Here is a 14,794-nt window from a genome sequence, read left to right as displayed (position 1 = left end):
TGTTGGCTAGGGAATTCTAGGAGTTGAAGTCCACATATCTCAAAGTTGTTGAGAAACACTGGTCTAATCTACCCTACAGAATTATTGTTGGCAAAGACGAAATAGGAACTAAGAATTGCTTATGAGCTGCTAGAGGAAAGGCAGGGAATAAATATAAGAAATCAATAATATGTGCCACATCATCATGTTTAGCTGTAAACAGATATATTTCTTTACATGGGAAATGTCTATGTAGACTTTAAAGTAGGGGCTGGCAATGTGCCAGCAAATACTTCTCATTACATCCTGAAGTATACGTTGGGATCCATTAAAAAAAAAATAGACTCCAAGGTTGGAACCTTGCCTGCCCCAGTCTTAAAATATATTTAAATTATGTCAGCAACATACCAGCAGGAGTTTCATTGCAGTCCCTGATATGGAACATTTCCCATTAACAGGAAAGTTTAAAAGTTGTTCTCTATAGGTGTAGAATGTTTTTTTTTAATTTGTGGAAAAAAGTTGAAGAAAAGCATGCAAGTTTCCTACGAATAGCTGTCGGCAAATGGAAAAACTGGCTACAAACAAAGCACCTTCCCAACATTTTTGATGTTTTATAGATGAGGTCCTTAATGGAGCGTAATCTGATTCACATTGTGGAAATTAAATTTTACAGGCGCCACAATTATTGGAGTTTTCCTTAGCCCCGTTGAGTAAAATCCACAACTGTCTGATAAAAGAAGCAAATGTGCTTTTGAAATGTCTAAACTGGCACACGTTGCTTTGAACATTTAACATTTCTGATGTTTTGACTAAGAACCTGGAGTTTTTGCTTTTTGACTTGTTTTTAATTTTGTGGTCTGCTGCAAAGAAGGAACATTTTCACAGCTGTTAAGTAGTAGTTACTTTGGTTTCAAAGAAGCCCCCTGAAGGTCTGCATGGTAATCACAAAGCATTGGTGGTCATTGTCTTGTGTTTGAACAGCCCACTTATTTCCCCACAGTAGTTTTCTAGAGGTAATGAATCCAAAATGGACTAATAAACCCTTTCATGGTGTGGCAGCTCTTTCATCTCCATCCTTGATTTTATTGACCTTCACTGAAGTTCTATATGACTTTGTAGTATAATTGCACTTCAGGAACTATGTATGATCAACTGTTGGGTGGGAATATCGATTTAACACATAGGAACTAAAAGCAATGGTTTAAAGTTAGGCAATTAGTAAGTGTGGGAATGTTGAACATAGAAAAACATCGAGTGGCACTTTGAAAATATGATATCGCTGAAGATTACTTTTAAGATTTCGAAGGAATTTTTCTTCTGCATAGCTTTAACCACTTATACCATCATCAAGCCTTCTCTAAATTAGTGCTGTCTGACTATGTTGGATTACTGTTTTCATATCTTGTGGCTAGCAATATTTGAACTGGAGTAATCCAGTGTTAGAGCAAAGCCTAGCCTAAATTCATTAAGATGCATTAGATCTCACTCTACAAATGTTCCATTCAGGCTAAGTTTACTTCTAGGAGCAAAGATTTCTCTTCTGTATATCTTACCTTAGACAATTATTGGGGTAGAGTAATAGGATAAGATTTCCTTTAGCAAATCACTGCCAGTTTGGGTGTTTTACCATTCTAAGTCTTTATGATGTGATTTTATAATTCAATTGCTTATGCTTCATTATGATCTTATTTGTTTAATTAATTTATTAAATTTATATGCTAACCATCTCCGCTAAATGACTCTGGGATTATTGTTGAATTAGATTGCACTTTCTGATTTTATCATGCATCACTCTGGGAGTGTATGCATTGATGCCTCTCTTTTAATAGCTTGTAATCACAATAGCTATTACAATAGCTCATTATTATGCATTTTCTCTTAAAAAGAATAGGGCACATCTTTATCAGAGTGTTTATTTTTTAATCAGTTTTTAATTAAGGGCCAGTATATTCTATGGTGCTCCATAGTCATGATATTGAAATAAGTAGACAAATTCATCAAACAAACAAACAAACAATAAAGGCAAAGGTTCCCCTCACACATATGTGCTAGTTGTTCCCGACTTTAGGGGGCAGTGCTCATCTCAGTTTCAAAGCCGAAGAGCCAGCACTGTCCGAACACGTCTCCATGGTCATGTGGCCGGCATGACTAAACACCAAGGGTGCACGGAACGCTGTTACCTTCCCACCAAAATAAATAATATCTTTCTGTAAATGCCCTAGCAAATACCCATTCCAGTAACAATACCCTGACTGTTTAGAAGCACATACCGTATTTTTCAGAGTATAAGACGCACCTTCCCCCCCCTAAAGGAGGGTAAAAATTTGGGTGCATCTTATACATTGAATGTAGCCCCGCCCATCTACTGGTCCCCACCCTTTGGTCTCTGCCTCCCAGCAGTTTACCTCCTTGCAGCAAGCAGAAACGGCTCGTTTCAGCTTCAGAACAGCCTAATTAGCACAAGTTGATTGGATCGGCCTCCCAACTCTCAGCTGTTTTCCTCTCAGCTGTTTTGCACAGGCCTCTGCTGCTTGCTGCAAGGAGGTAAATTGCTGGAGCAGATTTTTTTTTCTTGTGCTAATCAAGCTATGCTGAAAACGAAAATGAAAGTAAAGCAGGCTGTTTGCTGTTTGCTGCAACAAGGCAAAATTGCTGGGAGGCAGAGGCAGATTTCTTTTTCTTGTTTTCCTCACCAAAAAAGGTAGGTGCGTCTTATACTCCGGTGCGTCCTATACTCCGAAAAATATGGTACTGTATCGATCACTTCAGTAAATTAAACAAATTTCTTTGTTCTCTGCCCATACAGTACATTCTGCTGGTGGATTTGAGGTTCTTGATTGGAACTAGACCAGGGGTGGGTTGTACTTACCTTTACTACTGGTTCGCAACGGGGCCGCATGAACATGATTGGAAATTGGATAAAAAATTATTCTGTGTTTTTGCCACGTAGATATCTTGACTTTTGCTGAAGGGGGAAAGACACGACAACTTAAAAAAGAGTAGACTCCACTGAATGTGAAAACATAAATGGTCTAATAACAGTACTGTGAGACATATTCAAATCATCTTGATTTCTATAGGATATTTAAGTGTTTTTTCTTTTGCTAACTCAAAACGTTCTGAAAATCAGTCCTTAAATTTGGCTGAGCTGTTTTTAATATAGCAGGAAAACAATTTGCACAGCAACTGTCCAAATGATGCAGAAATCCAAACAATTTCTATGTAAAATTGGATAAATGCTATTAAATTGATTCCTTGCATACATTGGCAGATAAATCTTTCTGATTTTCTAAAATGAAATAAATGTGAATATATAGTGCCCCCCTGTGGCTAAAAGATATATTCTGCCCTATGAAACTAGTTGCCAAACTACAGTGCTATTGTAGATCAAGGAAGGAAGGGAGGGAGGGAGGGAGGGAGGGAAGGAAGGAAGGAAGGAAGGAAGAAAGGAAGGAAGGAAGGAAGGAAGGGAAAGGGAAGGGAAGGGAAGGAAAGGAAAGGAAAGGAAAGGAAAGGAAAGGAAAGGAAAAACAAATCATCTAAAAGAACTCATCTCCCAAACACAGACTGCCTAAAACAGTAAAGTATTCTAGTTGCTTTCCTGGCCAATGTAGAAATAAATAGAGGTGTAGCAAAGCCTTACCAGTAATCTCTCTGTTGGACCAGGTCTGGAGAGAATGGGTGAGGATTATGGTATGTAGTTTTCCAAATTGTGATTCACCTACAGAGGTTGTGGTTGCCAGAACCACTAATAAGAAGGATTGACAGGGCTAGTGAGTAATTGGGCTAAGTATGTTATAGGATAGTGTCAGTTACTCCTATGGACCACTGTTTCTGATGTGCTTTTATATAACCAGTTTGGATTTCAATGATTTTTTTTTTCAGTTTGTTGCTAAGTATGATCAGTGGATCTATTACATTTCAATGCTCTTAGAGTAGAGATATTATATATTCTCAAAAACATTGCTGGGCAGTTTGATTTAATTTTCACAGAGAGGAGGTGAAAATGATATTATAATGCTTCTAACTGCAAATTCACCTCAGTTTGAATTTCCTGCTTTATTAGTTTAAGAGGCTACAATATAAAAAGAAAGTTCCCTAGTGAGAATTTATCATTGCAGTGGCTATTTTATAGAGAATTTATTTTTCCTGTGAATAAAATTCTGGAATTTAGGATCCAAGCAACATTAAATCAGTTGGTTTTCTAGGCCTTTCTCTCTGTTGCCTTTATTGCTGCACATTCTTATCTTCCCTCTGAAACAAAGCAGAAAAACACAAATGAAAGCAAATAAAATAATACCATGGATAGATGGATAGGATATATATGCGACATTCTGTAGCAGGATATATTTACTATTGAGAAACACAATGGCTCAGTGTTTAAAGACACTGAGATTGTCAGTTAGAAAGCTGGGTTCGAGACTGGGTTTGAGATCTGAGCACCATGAGATGGGGTGAGCTCCTGTTACTTGCTCCAGCTTCTCCCCATCTAGCAGTTCAAAAGCATGCGAATGAGAATAGATAAATAGGTACCACTTCAGTGGGAAGGCAACAACGTACCGTAGATCTTGGTGTATAATCATGCTCGCCCCATGACCATGGAAGTTTCTTCAGACAATGCTTCTTCCTTGGCTAAGAAATGAAGCTGAGTATTAGAGTCAGATTCGACTGCACAGGGGAAACCTTTATATTTGCTGTAAAGTAATAAAAAAAGACAATTTTTTTTTGGTTAGAACACCTTATTTTAAAAGTTGGTATTAATACATTTAAAAAAAAAACTATGGCAATGGGGCTACACATACTATATATTTTAATATAAATCTATAAACTGCCTATCCTAAAGCAAGAACAAATATTTATTTGGTCTTGCTTTAAGATAGGCAGTTTATAGATTTAACTTGCATTGAATCATGTGGAATATCCCATGGAATGGTGTAAAATTCTACATACTCCAACTCTTTGCTGTCTGGACTCTGACTATCCCTGTCTGACTCTCAAGGGCTTTGATAGTTTGTTTATATATTTAATTTATATAGCTGCCCATTTGAACAAGTGACTATGTGGCATACATCATAAAAACATTAAACAATTAAACAACTAAAACAATACAGAATAAATATACAATATATGGACACCAAGTAAAACTATTGGCAAAGATATTGATATAGCCAACATTCAACACATTTGGTTGCCAGGATTCTAGTCATAATTGAAACTATGAAACCTGAATTCCCAAGTACCGTATTTTCCGGAGTATAAGATGCACCTTAGTTTTTGGGGAGGAAAATAAGAAAAAAGCTGATTGGTGGGTGGATCGGCCTCCCGGAATACCCCCAATCAGCTGTTTCCAGAGGTGAATTTTAGCAAGAGGTTTGTTAGTTGTGAGTTCTGTGCTTTGCTTTTTTTTCTGCCTCTGAAACTCTGTTTCAGGAAAAACCTTTTTTCCTGCCTCTGAAAGCCTCTGAAACAGCTTCAGGAAAAAAAAAAGGCTTTTTTTCTGAAGCTTCTTTCAGAGGCTTTTATTCTGAAGGACTATCTGTACTCTGTTCAATCTCCTTTCTTTGGTATTGGTATGTAGATTAACCTCTTCACCATCTGTTGGTTATTGTGTCATTCTCCAGATTTGTTAGCATAGTTTGATTAGAACCTTTACTGATTCTTCTTTTGTTGCTTGCCATATTATTTTAGATAAAAGCCTTTCAGAGGCTTCTTTCAGCCTCTGAAATCTCCGTTTGCGAGGCTGGGCGGGGCTACATTCAGAGTATAAGATGCACCCAGATTTTCACCCTCTTTTTTGAGGGAAAAAGGTGCGTCTTACACTCCGAAAAATACGGTAGTTGAGACAGTGAGCAGAGATCACTAAACCTTGCAATATCACACAGTGCTTTTCCTGAAAAGAAGGTAAGTAAAATAAGTGGCTAACATGGTGGGCATGCACACGCATAGCATTGAGGGGGGAGGAATGGAAACAACAACAACAAAAAGGACTTAAGTAAGTAGAAAATTCTTAGGGGATGGAATCCAGCAATTTGTTGACATACAATACCTTAAAATATTCTCCGACTGCAGAAGCCAAATTTTAGAATGCATTTTTTTGGTGGGGTGGGGTTCAGCTGATGAGTACCTTCTAAATAGCAGCTATAAGAATGCAATAACTCTTCTCTGGAGCAGTAAATCTCTGCAGCATCACAAAAGATTGTGTGTTAGTTGCTTTGTAAGTAGCTTTAGGCACAGGTAATATAACAATAAAAACTGTGAAAGTCTTTCTGAACAAATTAGATATAGAGAACTCTACCGGTTCAGTTGGAAAACCCAAACAAATTAGCCTGGGATTGGCCAGTGATTAAAAATAAAATTATTGCCAATTTTTTAGCTGTATCTTTCCCTATATATTAAATGAGGACGACATATCTGTTATTCAAAAGAGTCTTGTAAATGAGAGTGTGCAATTGCAGTGATTTACATCATTTGCATGATGGCATTGCTGTGCAGATGATATACATTGACACAAAAGACATAATTTCCTTCTTTTTTATTTATTTTGTTTTAGGAAAGAGGACACCGAAGAAAAAGGAGAAGAAGAAGAAGAAGAAAAAGAATTTAATGGAACGAGCTCAGAAGCAGCACAGTTTCTTCCTAGCTACAGACCAAGCTAGTCAATAGAGACATTTGCCCAGGGCCTGTTGATACATGTGGGTTGTTGGTTTTTTTTAGTTTATATCTTGTTTTTGTTCGTTTTGCAAAATACACAGAAGCTGCTATTAGCTCCTGCATGAGGAAGCACTGCGATTCAGCTGCTCTGACAGCCTTTGGACCTGGGGGGAAAAAGGAGAACATCCACAAGCTTGTTCGTCTATGTTATTTATACTTTTACGATTAATGTGGTTCTTATTGTTCTTATTATTGTTCCCCAAACTTAGTCTCTCTCTGGGACTGAAGAAAAGCACTGAGTTCAATCAGTGGAAGTGTATCAAAAAAATGTCATTTGAGGGTTCCCTCCCTCCCTTTTTGGTTTAATTTAGTTACCTGCAAGAAGGAAGGAATTTGATTTCATGGCACAGGATTTTGGAGACAGGAGCATCAGGACTGCATGGCACCATGGGATAAATTCCTATTTCTACAAGGCAAAGAAATGGGGAAGTTAGAATTGCTTATCGTTTCTCATACTGTACATTTTCAAAACTGAAGGACACCAAGAGGATATCTGTAGGTAACACACTTGGTTCTCATCACACCTGCTATACTGGAACAGTTGTATAGTCAAAACTGCTCTTGACTGATATATGGAATTATGGCTTAGTATTTCAGGACCATAGTGGTTCCCATGTGTACATATCATGCTGTCTACATATAAATAAACCTATTTACATTAGGAGGTTGGGTCTGTTTTCCATGTGTGCAGTTCATCATTCGAACACCTAAAGATGAGTGCTGAAAATGAAAACAATACTACCCCTTTTATACAAATCTGTCCAAGCCAGCTTTGACTGATGACAGCCTGACAATATATCTTGCTCTTGTGCAGTTTAGTGTTTTCCTGGCAGGGCCAACTTATCTCTGAAATCTTTCCTTCAAAGACACTCCGCTGGTTGTAATCAAGTGATGACATTCCATTCGAAAACAAAAACCACTTTTTAGAGTTGAACTAAGCCATATTTCTCAAAGAAATCCTGGCATTCTGCTGTTTTGTTTTGTTTTTTAAAAAACTTGGTTTTTTTTTTTAAAGGAAATAGACTTTAAGAAAAGGAATTAAAAGGTAAATAGGTTTAATGTTGTCATTTGTGAATAAATTTGCAGAAACTGTAAGGAGACTCCTATATCCTGCAAATGATGTGGAGCCATAAAATGATGATGATGATGATGATGTTATCCATTCAGCTGTGTCTGACGCTTGGCGATACTATGAACCCAGTCTCTCCATAATTTCTGATCTTGCATTATTTCTTCGAGTTGTTCTATGCTCTGGCTGTTGTCAGCTTTGATGGTGTCCAGCCGCCATGTTCTTTGGTTGCCTGGTTTCCTTTTACCGCTAACTCTTCCAAGTATAATTGCTTTCTCCAGTGAATTCCCCCACATGATGTGGCTAAAACATGAGCTATAAATATTCACCTGTAATTATTGTCCCTGTTGGCTAACTCATTTGAGAAAATGGAATGTAATCACAATGGAAAGTTTCCTGCCTCTTCTATAAGATCAGTAAGAGGCAGCATATGGAGCCTTTTTCAAAATTCATTCTTGGCCCTCCCCAGTAAGCCAGACAGGAAACATAACTATATGAGCTAAATCTACTTTATTCTAAGGCTACATTGATAGAATCTTCCAGGTCTGAAAAAACAAACTTCCCACCATCACTTTTAAACTACTGACCTATTAGGGCAAGTCCTTCCTAAGTTTTCTTCTCTGCCCATTAAGCTCTTAGGGATGCTTCCTCTCCTGTCTGATTGTTTCCTAGGCAGCATCTTTTTCCATTGCTCCCCAAGATCACTTACATATTCTATCATATCCACCCATTGATTCCAATTGATTCCCACTGGTGAGTGAATGCCTACACATTGTCCTCTTCCATGGTGAAATAATATGCTCAAGTGGAAGCTCTTAGTAGATAACAACACATGGGTTGGCTTCAAAAATTTTAGAAAGGGGTTCTCTGCCTGGTTGCTGGGTTGGTGTGGCCATGGTGGGCATGACCTAGTCAGCCTCCTGCACCACAGTGGGGGGTGGAGGTGTTTTTGCCCTCCCTGGCTCCGGAGGCTTTCTTTGAGCTTCTGGGAGAGCAAAAATGACCTCCCCAGGCTCCAGAGGCCTTCTGGAGGCCAGAAACGGACTCATTTCCTGCCTTCCCAAACTTCTGGTAGGCCAGTTTTTTGCCCTCCTTGAGCCTCCACATGTGCCCTGCACTTACCTGCATCCAAAAACGGGTTGTGTGGGGACTCCTGGGAGGGATGGGGTGGGATTGGCCAAGAGTGGGATTTGGGGGTTCTCCAAACTGTACAGAATCTTAGCTAGAGGTTCTCCTGAACCCCTGCGAACCCCCAGCAGCCCATCCCTGACAACACACTGTGTGAATGTGGAGAGACGTACAGCCTGGCCCATCTGCTGGTATTTGGCTATTACCAGAAATAAGTATCAATTGTAACAACACAATAGCATTTAGACTTATATACTGCTTCACAGTGTTTTATAGCATTCTCTAAGCGATTTTAGAGTCAGCATATTGGCCCCCAACAATCTGGGTTACCATTTTACTGATCATGGAAGGCTGAGTCAACCATGAGCCAGAATTGAACTGATGTCAGTGGACAAAGTTAGCCTACAATATTGGATCCTAACCACTGTCCACCACTTATTTTGGGCCACGACAAAGCCAGGAAAATGGCTTCATTCTGGTAGTTCAAAGTTTGACGTAGACATGGAAGAAGAAGAGTGAAATAATGGCTCATTACAGAAGGAACTTTGTTTTGTCTTATCTGATCCACAGGACTAATTAAAATATATTAAACAATCCAGTCCTGAAAAATTAGTTCTAAGAGATTTTTTTCTTCATTATCACAGTCCTAGGACGTGCAACCCAAGCCCTGTTCTCCCATGCCCATAATTCCAGATCCTTTTATTTTTAATCCTAAGGATATTAAATTGAATTCACCTAGAAAGAAACCTTCAACCACATCAAATTCAAAGGTTTATAGAGAAGCTGATGAATTTCAGACTTCTAGGCATGCAATCCTACACAATGTTGGTTCTCGAGTGTGCAGACTGAATCCCACAACCAGAGTGGATCTCTTCCCCACTTCACTCCCACGGTCACTTCCATGTCCTTAACATTTTGAAAGTTCAGCCCACGCTGCCACCAATGGTGTCTTATTTTGAAACTGCTGTTACTCATTTGTGAGAATCAAAGTAGAGAAAATTGATAACTGTGAAGCGTGCCTTCTATTTAACTCATCAATATCAAGGACCCGTTCTAATTAGCCAGGGTAATTAGCTTGGTATGCCTTGTCATTAAAACTTCCAGTAATGTGATTCAAAGATTTCCCATTTGGAAGTGTTAAGTGACTACCAGCAACATTCCTCCATGGACTTAATACCAAAAACAAGACCTGATTCAAATGCCTTAAATGAAAGGGAAAATATTTCAAACGGCAAACTTTATAATTAGATCACTGCATTAACATCTGACTCTAAAGAGATGGAATTTTGATAGATAGATAGTTCAAGAACTTCATGGAACTAATTGTCTTTTTTTAAAAAATAATTTTTTTTAAAAAAAACATGCTATATTGTTTGCTGACATACATGATAAACTCTGCATAAATAATAAAACAACCTAGTAATATTAAAACACTCAAACCTAAGTTGCCTCAATAATATCAACCCAACTAGCCAAAATACTACCAGCAAATCACACAATAACTCATCTAGCGTGTTTCTAAATTAAGTGATATTTAATGACCTCCCATTCTTGCCCCAGCTCCTGCCAACCTAGCAGTTTGAAAGCATGTAAATGCAAATAGATAAATTCTTTAGTAGGAAGGTAACAGAATCCCATGTGCCTCAGTATAGTTGTAGGAAGCTCCCCCCCCCCGCCCATCCAGGGGAATGAAATATTTTGGGGAATATTAAAAGAAATAGAATATTGTATTTCTCCAAAGGAGAAATGGAGAAAAATCTTAAGAAAAGCAGAAAGCAGCCCCAACAGCCTCCAGCAGAAGTCTTTAGAGATGGATATTTTGTGTCCATTAAGGAAGAGTGAGCCAATTCATTCACAAATAAAACACCTTCAGCTCCAGTTGATGGGATTAAGAAGGACAGGACATGACTTTTAGGACATAATAGGATTAACCCACCGCCATTAGAATAGCAAAAGACACAAACCTCACTACTTTGCACAACCCCCTGGAGTATTTCAAACAAAACACCAAAGAATGTATAAAAACCCACCTATCTCAACCCAATTTTGACAGCTGCCCCAGAACTACATGCTGTTGTTGCTTCTGCTCATGAATAAACAGAATCCTTCTTTCCAATCAGCTTCCATGTTATTTCCAGGGCCTTTCTCCCAGATTGGAACCAGACCAGATTTTTCTTCCAACATAGTCATGGAACTATGACTATGGAAGCATCTTCGAAAAACACAGCTCTCTCAGTGAGAAAATGGAGCACCATCTCCTAGAGTCAGATACGCCTTGATAGGGGAAACCTTTACCTTTATTGTAATATTGATATGTAGATTTCATGTAAATTAATAAAGATAATAAAGTTGTCAGGGTTCCAAGTAACATCCCCAACAGAATCAAAACTCTGAGGCAGGCATATTCCTCAACGTGTGTATTTATTAGGCTGTTTCCCCCAAAATAAGACATCCCCTGATAATAAGCCCAATCAGGCTTTTAAGCACATGGCAATAAGGTCAAACATTTATTTCAGGGTTCAAAAAAAAAATAAGACAGGGTCTTATTTTGGGGGAAACACAGTACATAGAAATTGATGCTTTTTGTGAGAAATACATGTCATATATTTTGCTGTGTATTTGTGTAAGTACACAAGAAGTACCTGTACAAAGAGGTAAGGAAAAAGTAATAAAAATATGCTAGATTGATTCTCAGTGCCATCCCAGCTTCCTAAAATATTTTCAATGAATGAAACTAAATAGTTGCCATGCATTCCAACTTGGTTTATGTTTTAAAAGAAAACAAGGGATTTAGTATTAGCAAAGCAGTATTCGAATAAGTATTACACTTAGCATGCACCAGCTCAGTTAAAAACAATTGGTTAATGTACAATGCACCACATAGAAGGAGCAATTCTTATCTACTGTACAGAAAGTCTGATTAAATCATTCATAATTGATGGTTATCTAGATTCTGTTGAATAAAATCTAGTACACTGGCACTTACTAATACTTTGAGTCATTGATTCCAAGGCCAAACTGTCTTACTCATTGGAAATTTTTTTCAACATTTAATCTATTTTGCTGTACTATATATCCCATAAGTGATGATAGAAAACAGGTTTTGACATCTCTTCAAGTAACTGAAGAATGTTATCATACCCCTTCCTTAGTCTTCTTCTTTTTTCCAAGTTAAATATATTCAATTCCTCAGCATATCCTTATAGGACTTCCTTAGTCCTTTGCTCATCTTCACTGACCTTTGATCTTTTCTTCTTCAATCCTTCTTTAAATGTGATGTTGCAAACTAGATAGAATAGTTTGATAGAGAATAGAATAGAATAGAATAGAATAGAATAGAATAGAATAGAATAGAATAGAATTCTTTATTGGCCAAGTGTGATTGGACATACAAGGAATTTGACTTTGGTGTAATTAGATAGATAGATAGATAGATAGATAGATAGATAGATAGATAGATAGAATAGAATAGAAAGAAGGGAAAGTCTTGCCACTACAGAATAGAATGGAATTATTTTCTCCTGTAATTTTGAAATTATTTTTTTCTGATATAAAAACAAGGATAAATGGGAATTTAGGTTAGAAGTTCTATAATCCTTCCTTTAACCTTGGATTATTCATACATTTTAATTTACACATCTTTCTCCCTAGCTTGACAAACACATTTTTATTTAACAAGTCATTTGTTCCACTGAATGAATTAGTACTGTGAAGGCTTTACGATACCTACCTACCAAACAGAAGAAAACAGACCGGTTAGCCAATGAAGTTTTTTTTTTAAAAAAAAAATAATAATGAAGAAAACCAACTTATGAATTTAGTCATAGCAAAAAGATAGTCTGAAATCTGAATACTTTCAGAGAATGAAATGTAAGATTTGTATAATATTTAGGCAATAACAAAAATGTAACTTTTAAAAAAGGGAGTTGTCATGTATAAGCTTTTTAAATGCTTTACTCATTGCCAGCCTACAGACACCTAAAATATTAGCCTATTTTGATGGCTTCAGTGGGATTTAAATTATAGATAGATGATAGATAGATAGATAGATAGATAGATAGATAGATAGATAGATAGATAATAGATAGATAGATATAGATATAGATATATATAGATATATAAAAATCATTTAGATTTCTAAGAGAAGATACCCAACAGTTTGGAACTGGATTCTGAATAGAAAACTATTCATACAGAGCAGTGGTGGGTTGCTCCCGGTTCGCCCCGGTTCAGGCAAAGTGGTGGCGGCGGGACGCTCCGCCCACCCACCAAGACGTCATCAAAAATGCTCTGCACATGCGCAGAAGCTTCTGTGCATGCGCAGAAGAGCCACACACTCGCAAAGCGAGTGAGCGTGCCCGCGCGCTACCAATAGTGAACCAGTAAGAGCAGGATTTGAAACCCACTACTGATACAGAGAAAGCTAAAATACATTCAAATTGAACATGTACTTCCCTTGTTTCTTCTTCATCCAATTATAGGAGTAGTGCAGGAATCAATTTTCCTTTACAGTCCCTGAAGCGGTAGAAATATTAGCTAGAGAATTTAATATGCAGACAATATCAGATGAGAGTGGGAAAGGAAAGGTTTCCACAATCCTTTTAAAGCTTATTGGGTGTTCTCCACTTCTACTGAAGTCACATGCTCATTTAAGATGACAATCCTGTGTGTATTTAGCAGAGAGAAACTCACAATGAGGCTTACTTCTAAGTAAGTAAGATTGGGAAATAATTAAAAGCTGCATATAGATGTACACTCAGCAGAAATAATAAATTAATTGTTAATTAATAAATAAAACAATTCTTCTATATCCAGTGTTAGCCAGACAACCTTCAATACATATCTTTGAAACCATTGCTCAACTACTTCTTCCTTGGAATGGAAGATAAAGATAATTTTTGATGTACGGAGCACCCATTTGCATACCCGCCGCTGATTGGCTAATCTAGCGGCGGGAAAAATAAACCGCTGTCAGTGGCTGGCAAGACTGCTGGAGCTCTTTAAAAAGAGAGACCTGACAGCCTGCCAGCAGGTTTTTTTCTAATCACGGCTGAAATAAAAGTGCTGAAGTTTACTACGGTGTCCTGCCTCTTCTATTTGCGCCCCCTATCTAACAATTTTATGGTGCTATAATTTTTACAGCCTGCTGGCTGCAGTAGTAGTTCTTAGTTATGGTAGGTGGAGGTGGTTAGGTGAGAAGAGAACTTAAGAGAAGCCCTTTCTGAAATTAGGGGGCCTAGTTGGATGGAGATTTGAAGTATGCAAATTTAGTGTCTTTTCAAAGGCGCTGATAACAGTTTGGGCAAGACGGTATTCTCATCTCTCAGAGCTTTAAACCCTTTTTTCAGTCTTTTTCAAAAGTGTTTTGGAAAGTTCTTCAATGCAAAATAGTTATGATTTTTACTCTTACTCCCATAAAACTTTGTGGCCAAATTTAGCCTGTTCGATGGCTAAGCCATCCCAATATGTTTCAAATTGCAGTAAGAAATGTTTAAAATACATATTTGTGTGTGTATGAGGGGGAATCCAACATGGTGACAGAGTAAAATTTTGTCAACGTTTATCAACATGTCCTGGTTGATAAACCATCCCTTAAAAAATGTAGTTCCAGTTCCATGTTATGTCCAGGGATACACACTAAATTACATGGCCATGAAATACTGTTGATTCACTATAGATCATTGGTCTCCAACCCTGGCAACTTTATGATTTGTAGACTTCAACTCCCAGAATTCCTCAGCTGACTATGTGGTAAAGTTAACAAGGCTGGAGATCCCTGTAGATGATTATTGATTTAACATGATAAAATCAGGAAAGGCAAGGATATGAACCCTGACACCAAGACCGTCCCTTCAATGTAACATAGTAGTGAAGAAGTTGGACTGACACTAAGGAGACCCAGGTTCA

The 14,794-nt window shown here is 37.7% G+C and overlaps 1 protein-coding gene across 3 annotated transcripts in view; it reads left to right on the top strand.

The window, feature by feature from the left end:
• The window catches only part of RSPO2 (R-spondin 2), a 132,280-nt gene extending 124,928 nt beyond the window's left edge, over positions 1 to 7,352 (top strand). For all 3 annotated transcript variants that reach the window (XM_060681868.2, XM_034422184.3, XM_087890851.1), the window contains exon 6: positions 6,530 to 7,352. In XM_060681868.2, the coding sequence (XP_060537851.1) occupies positions 6,530 to 6,642 (113 nt within the window). In that variant the 3' untranslated portion in view covers positions 6,643 to 7,352. The remainder of the gene's footprint in view (positions 1 to 6,529) is intronic.
• The last annotated feature ends 7,442 nt before the right edge of the window (positions 7,353 to 14,794 follow it).

This window comes from Pantherophis guttatus, chromosome 3 (genome assembly GCF_059756535.1).
Source record: "Pantherophis guttatus breed Tessera chromosome 3, ASM5975653v1, whole genome shotgun sequence".
Classification (NCBI taxonomy): domain Eukaryota; kingdom Metazoa; phylum Chordata; class Lepidosauria; order Squamata; family Colubridae; genus Pantherophis; species Pantherophis guttatus.
This window is presented reverse-complemented; position numbering and strand designations above follow the sequence as displayed.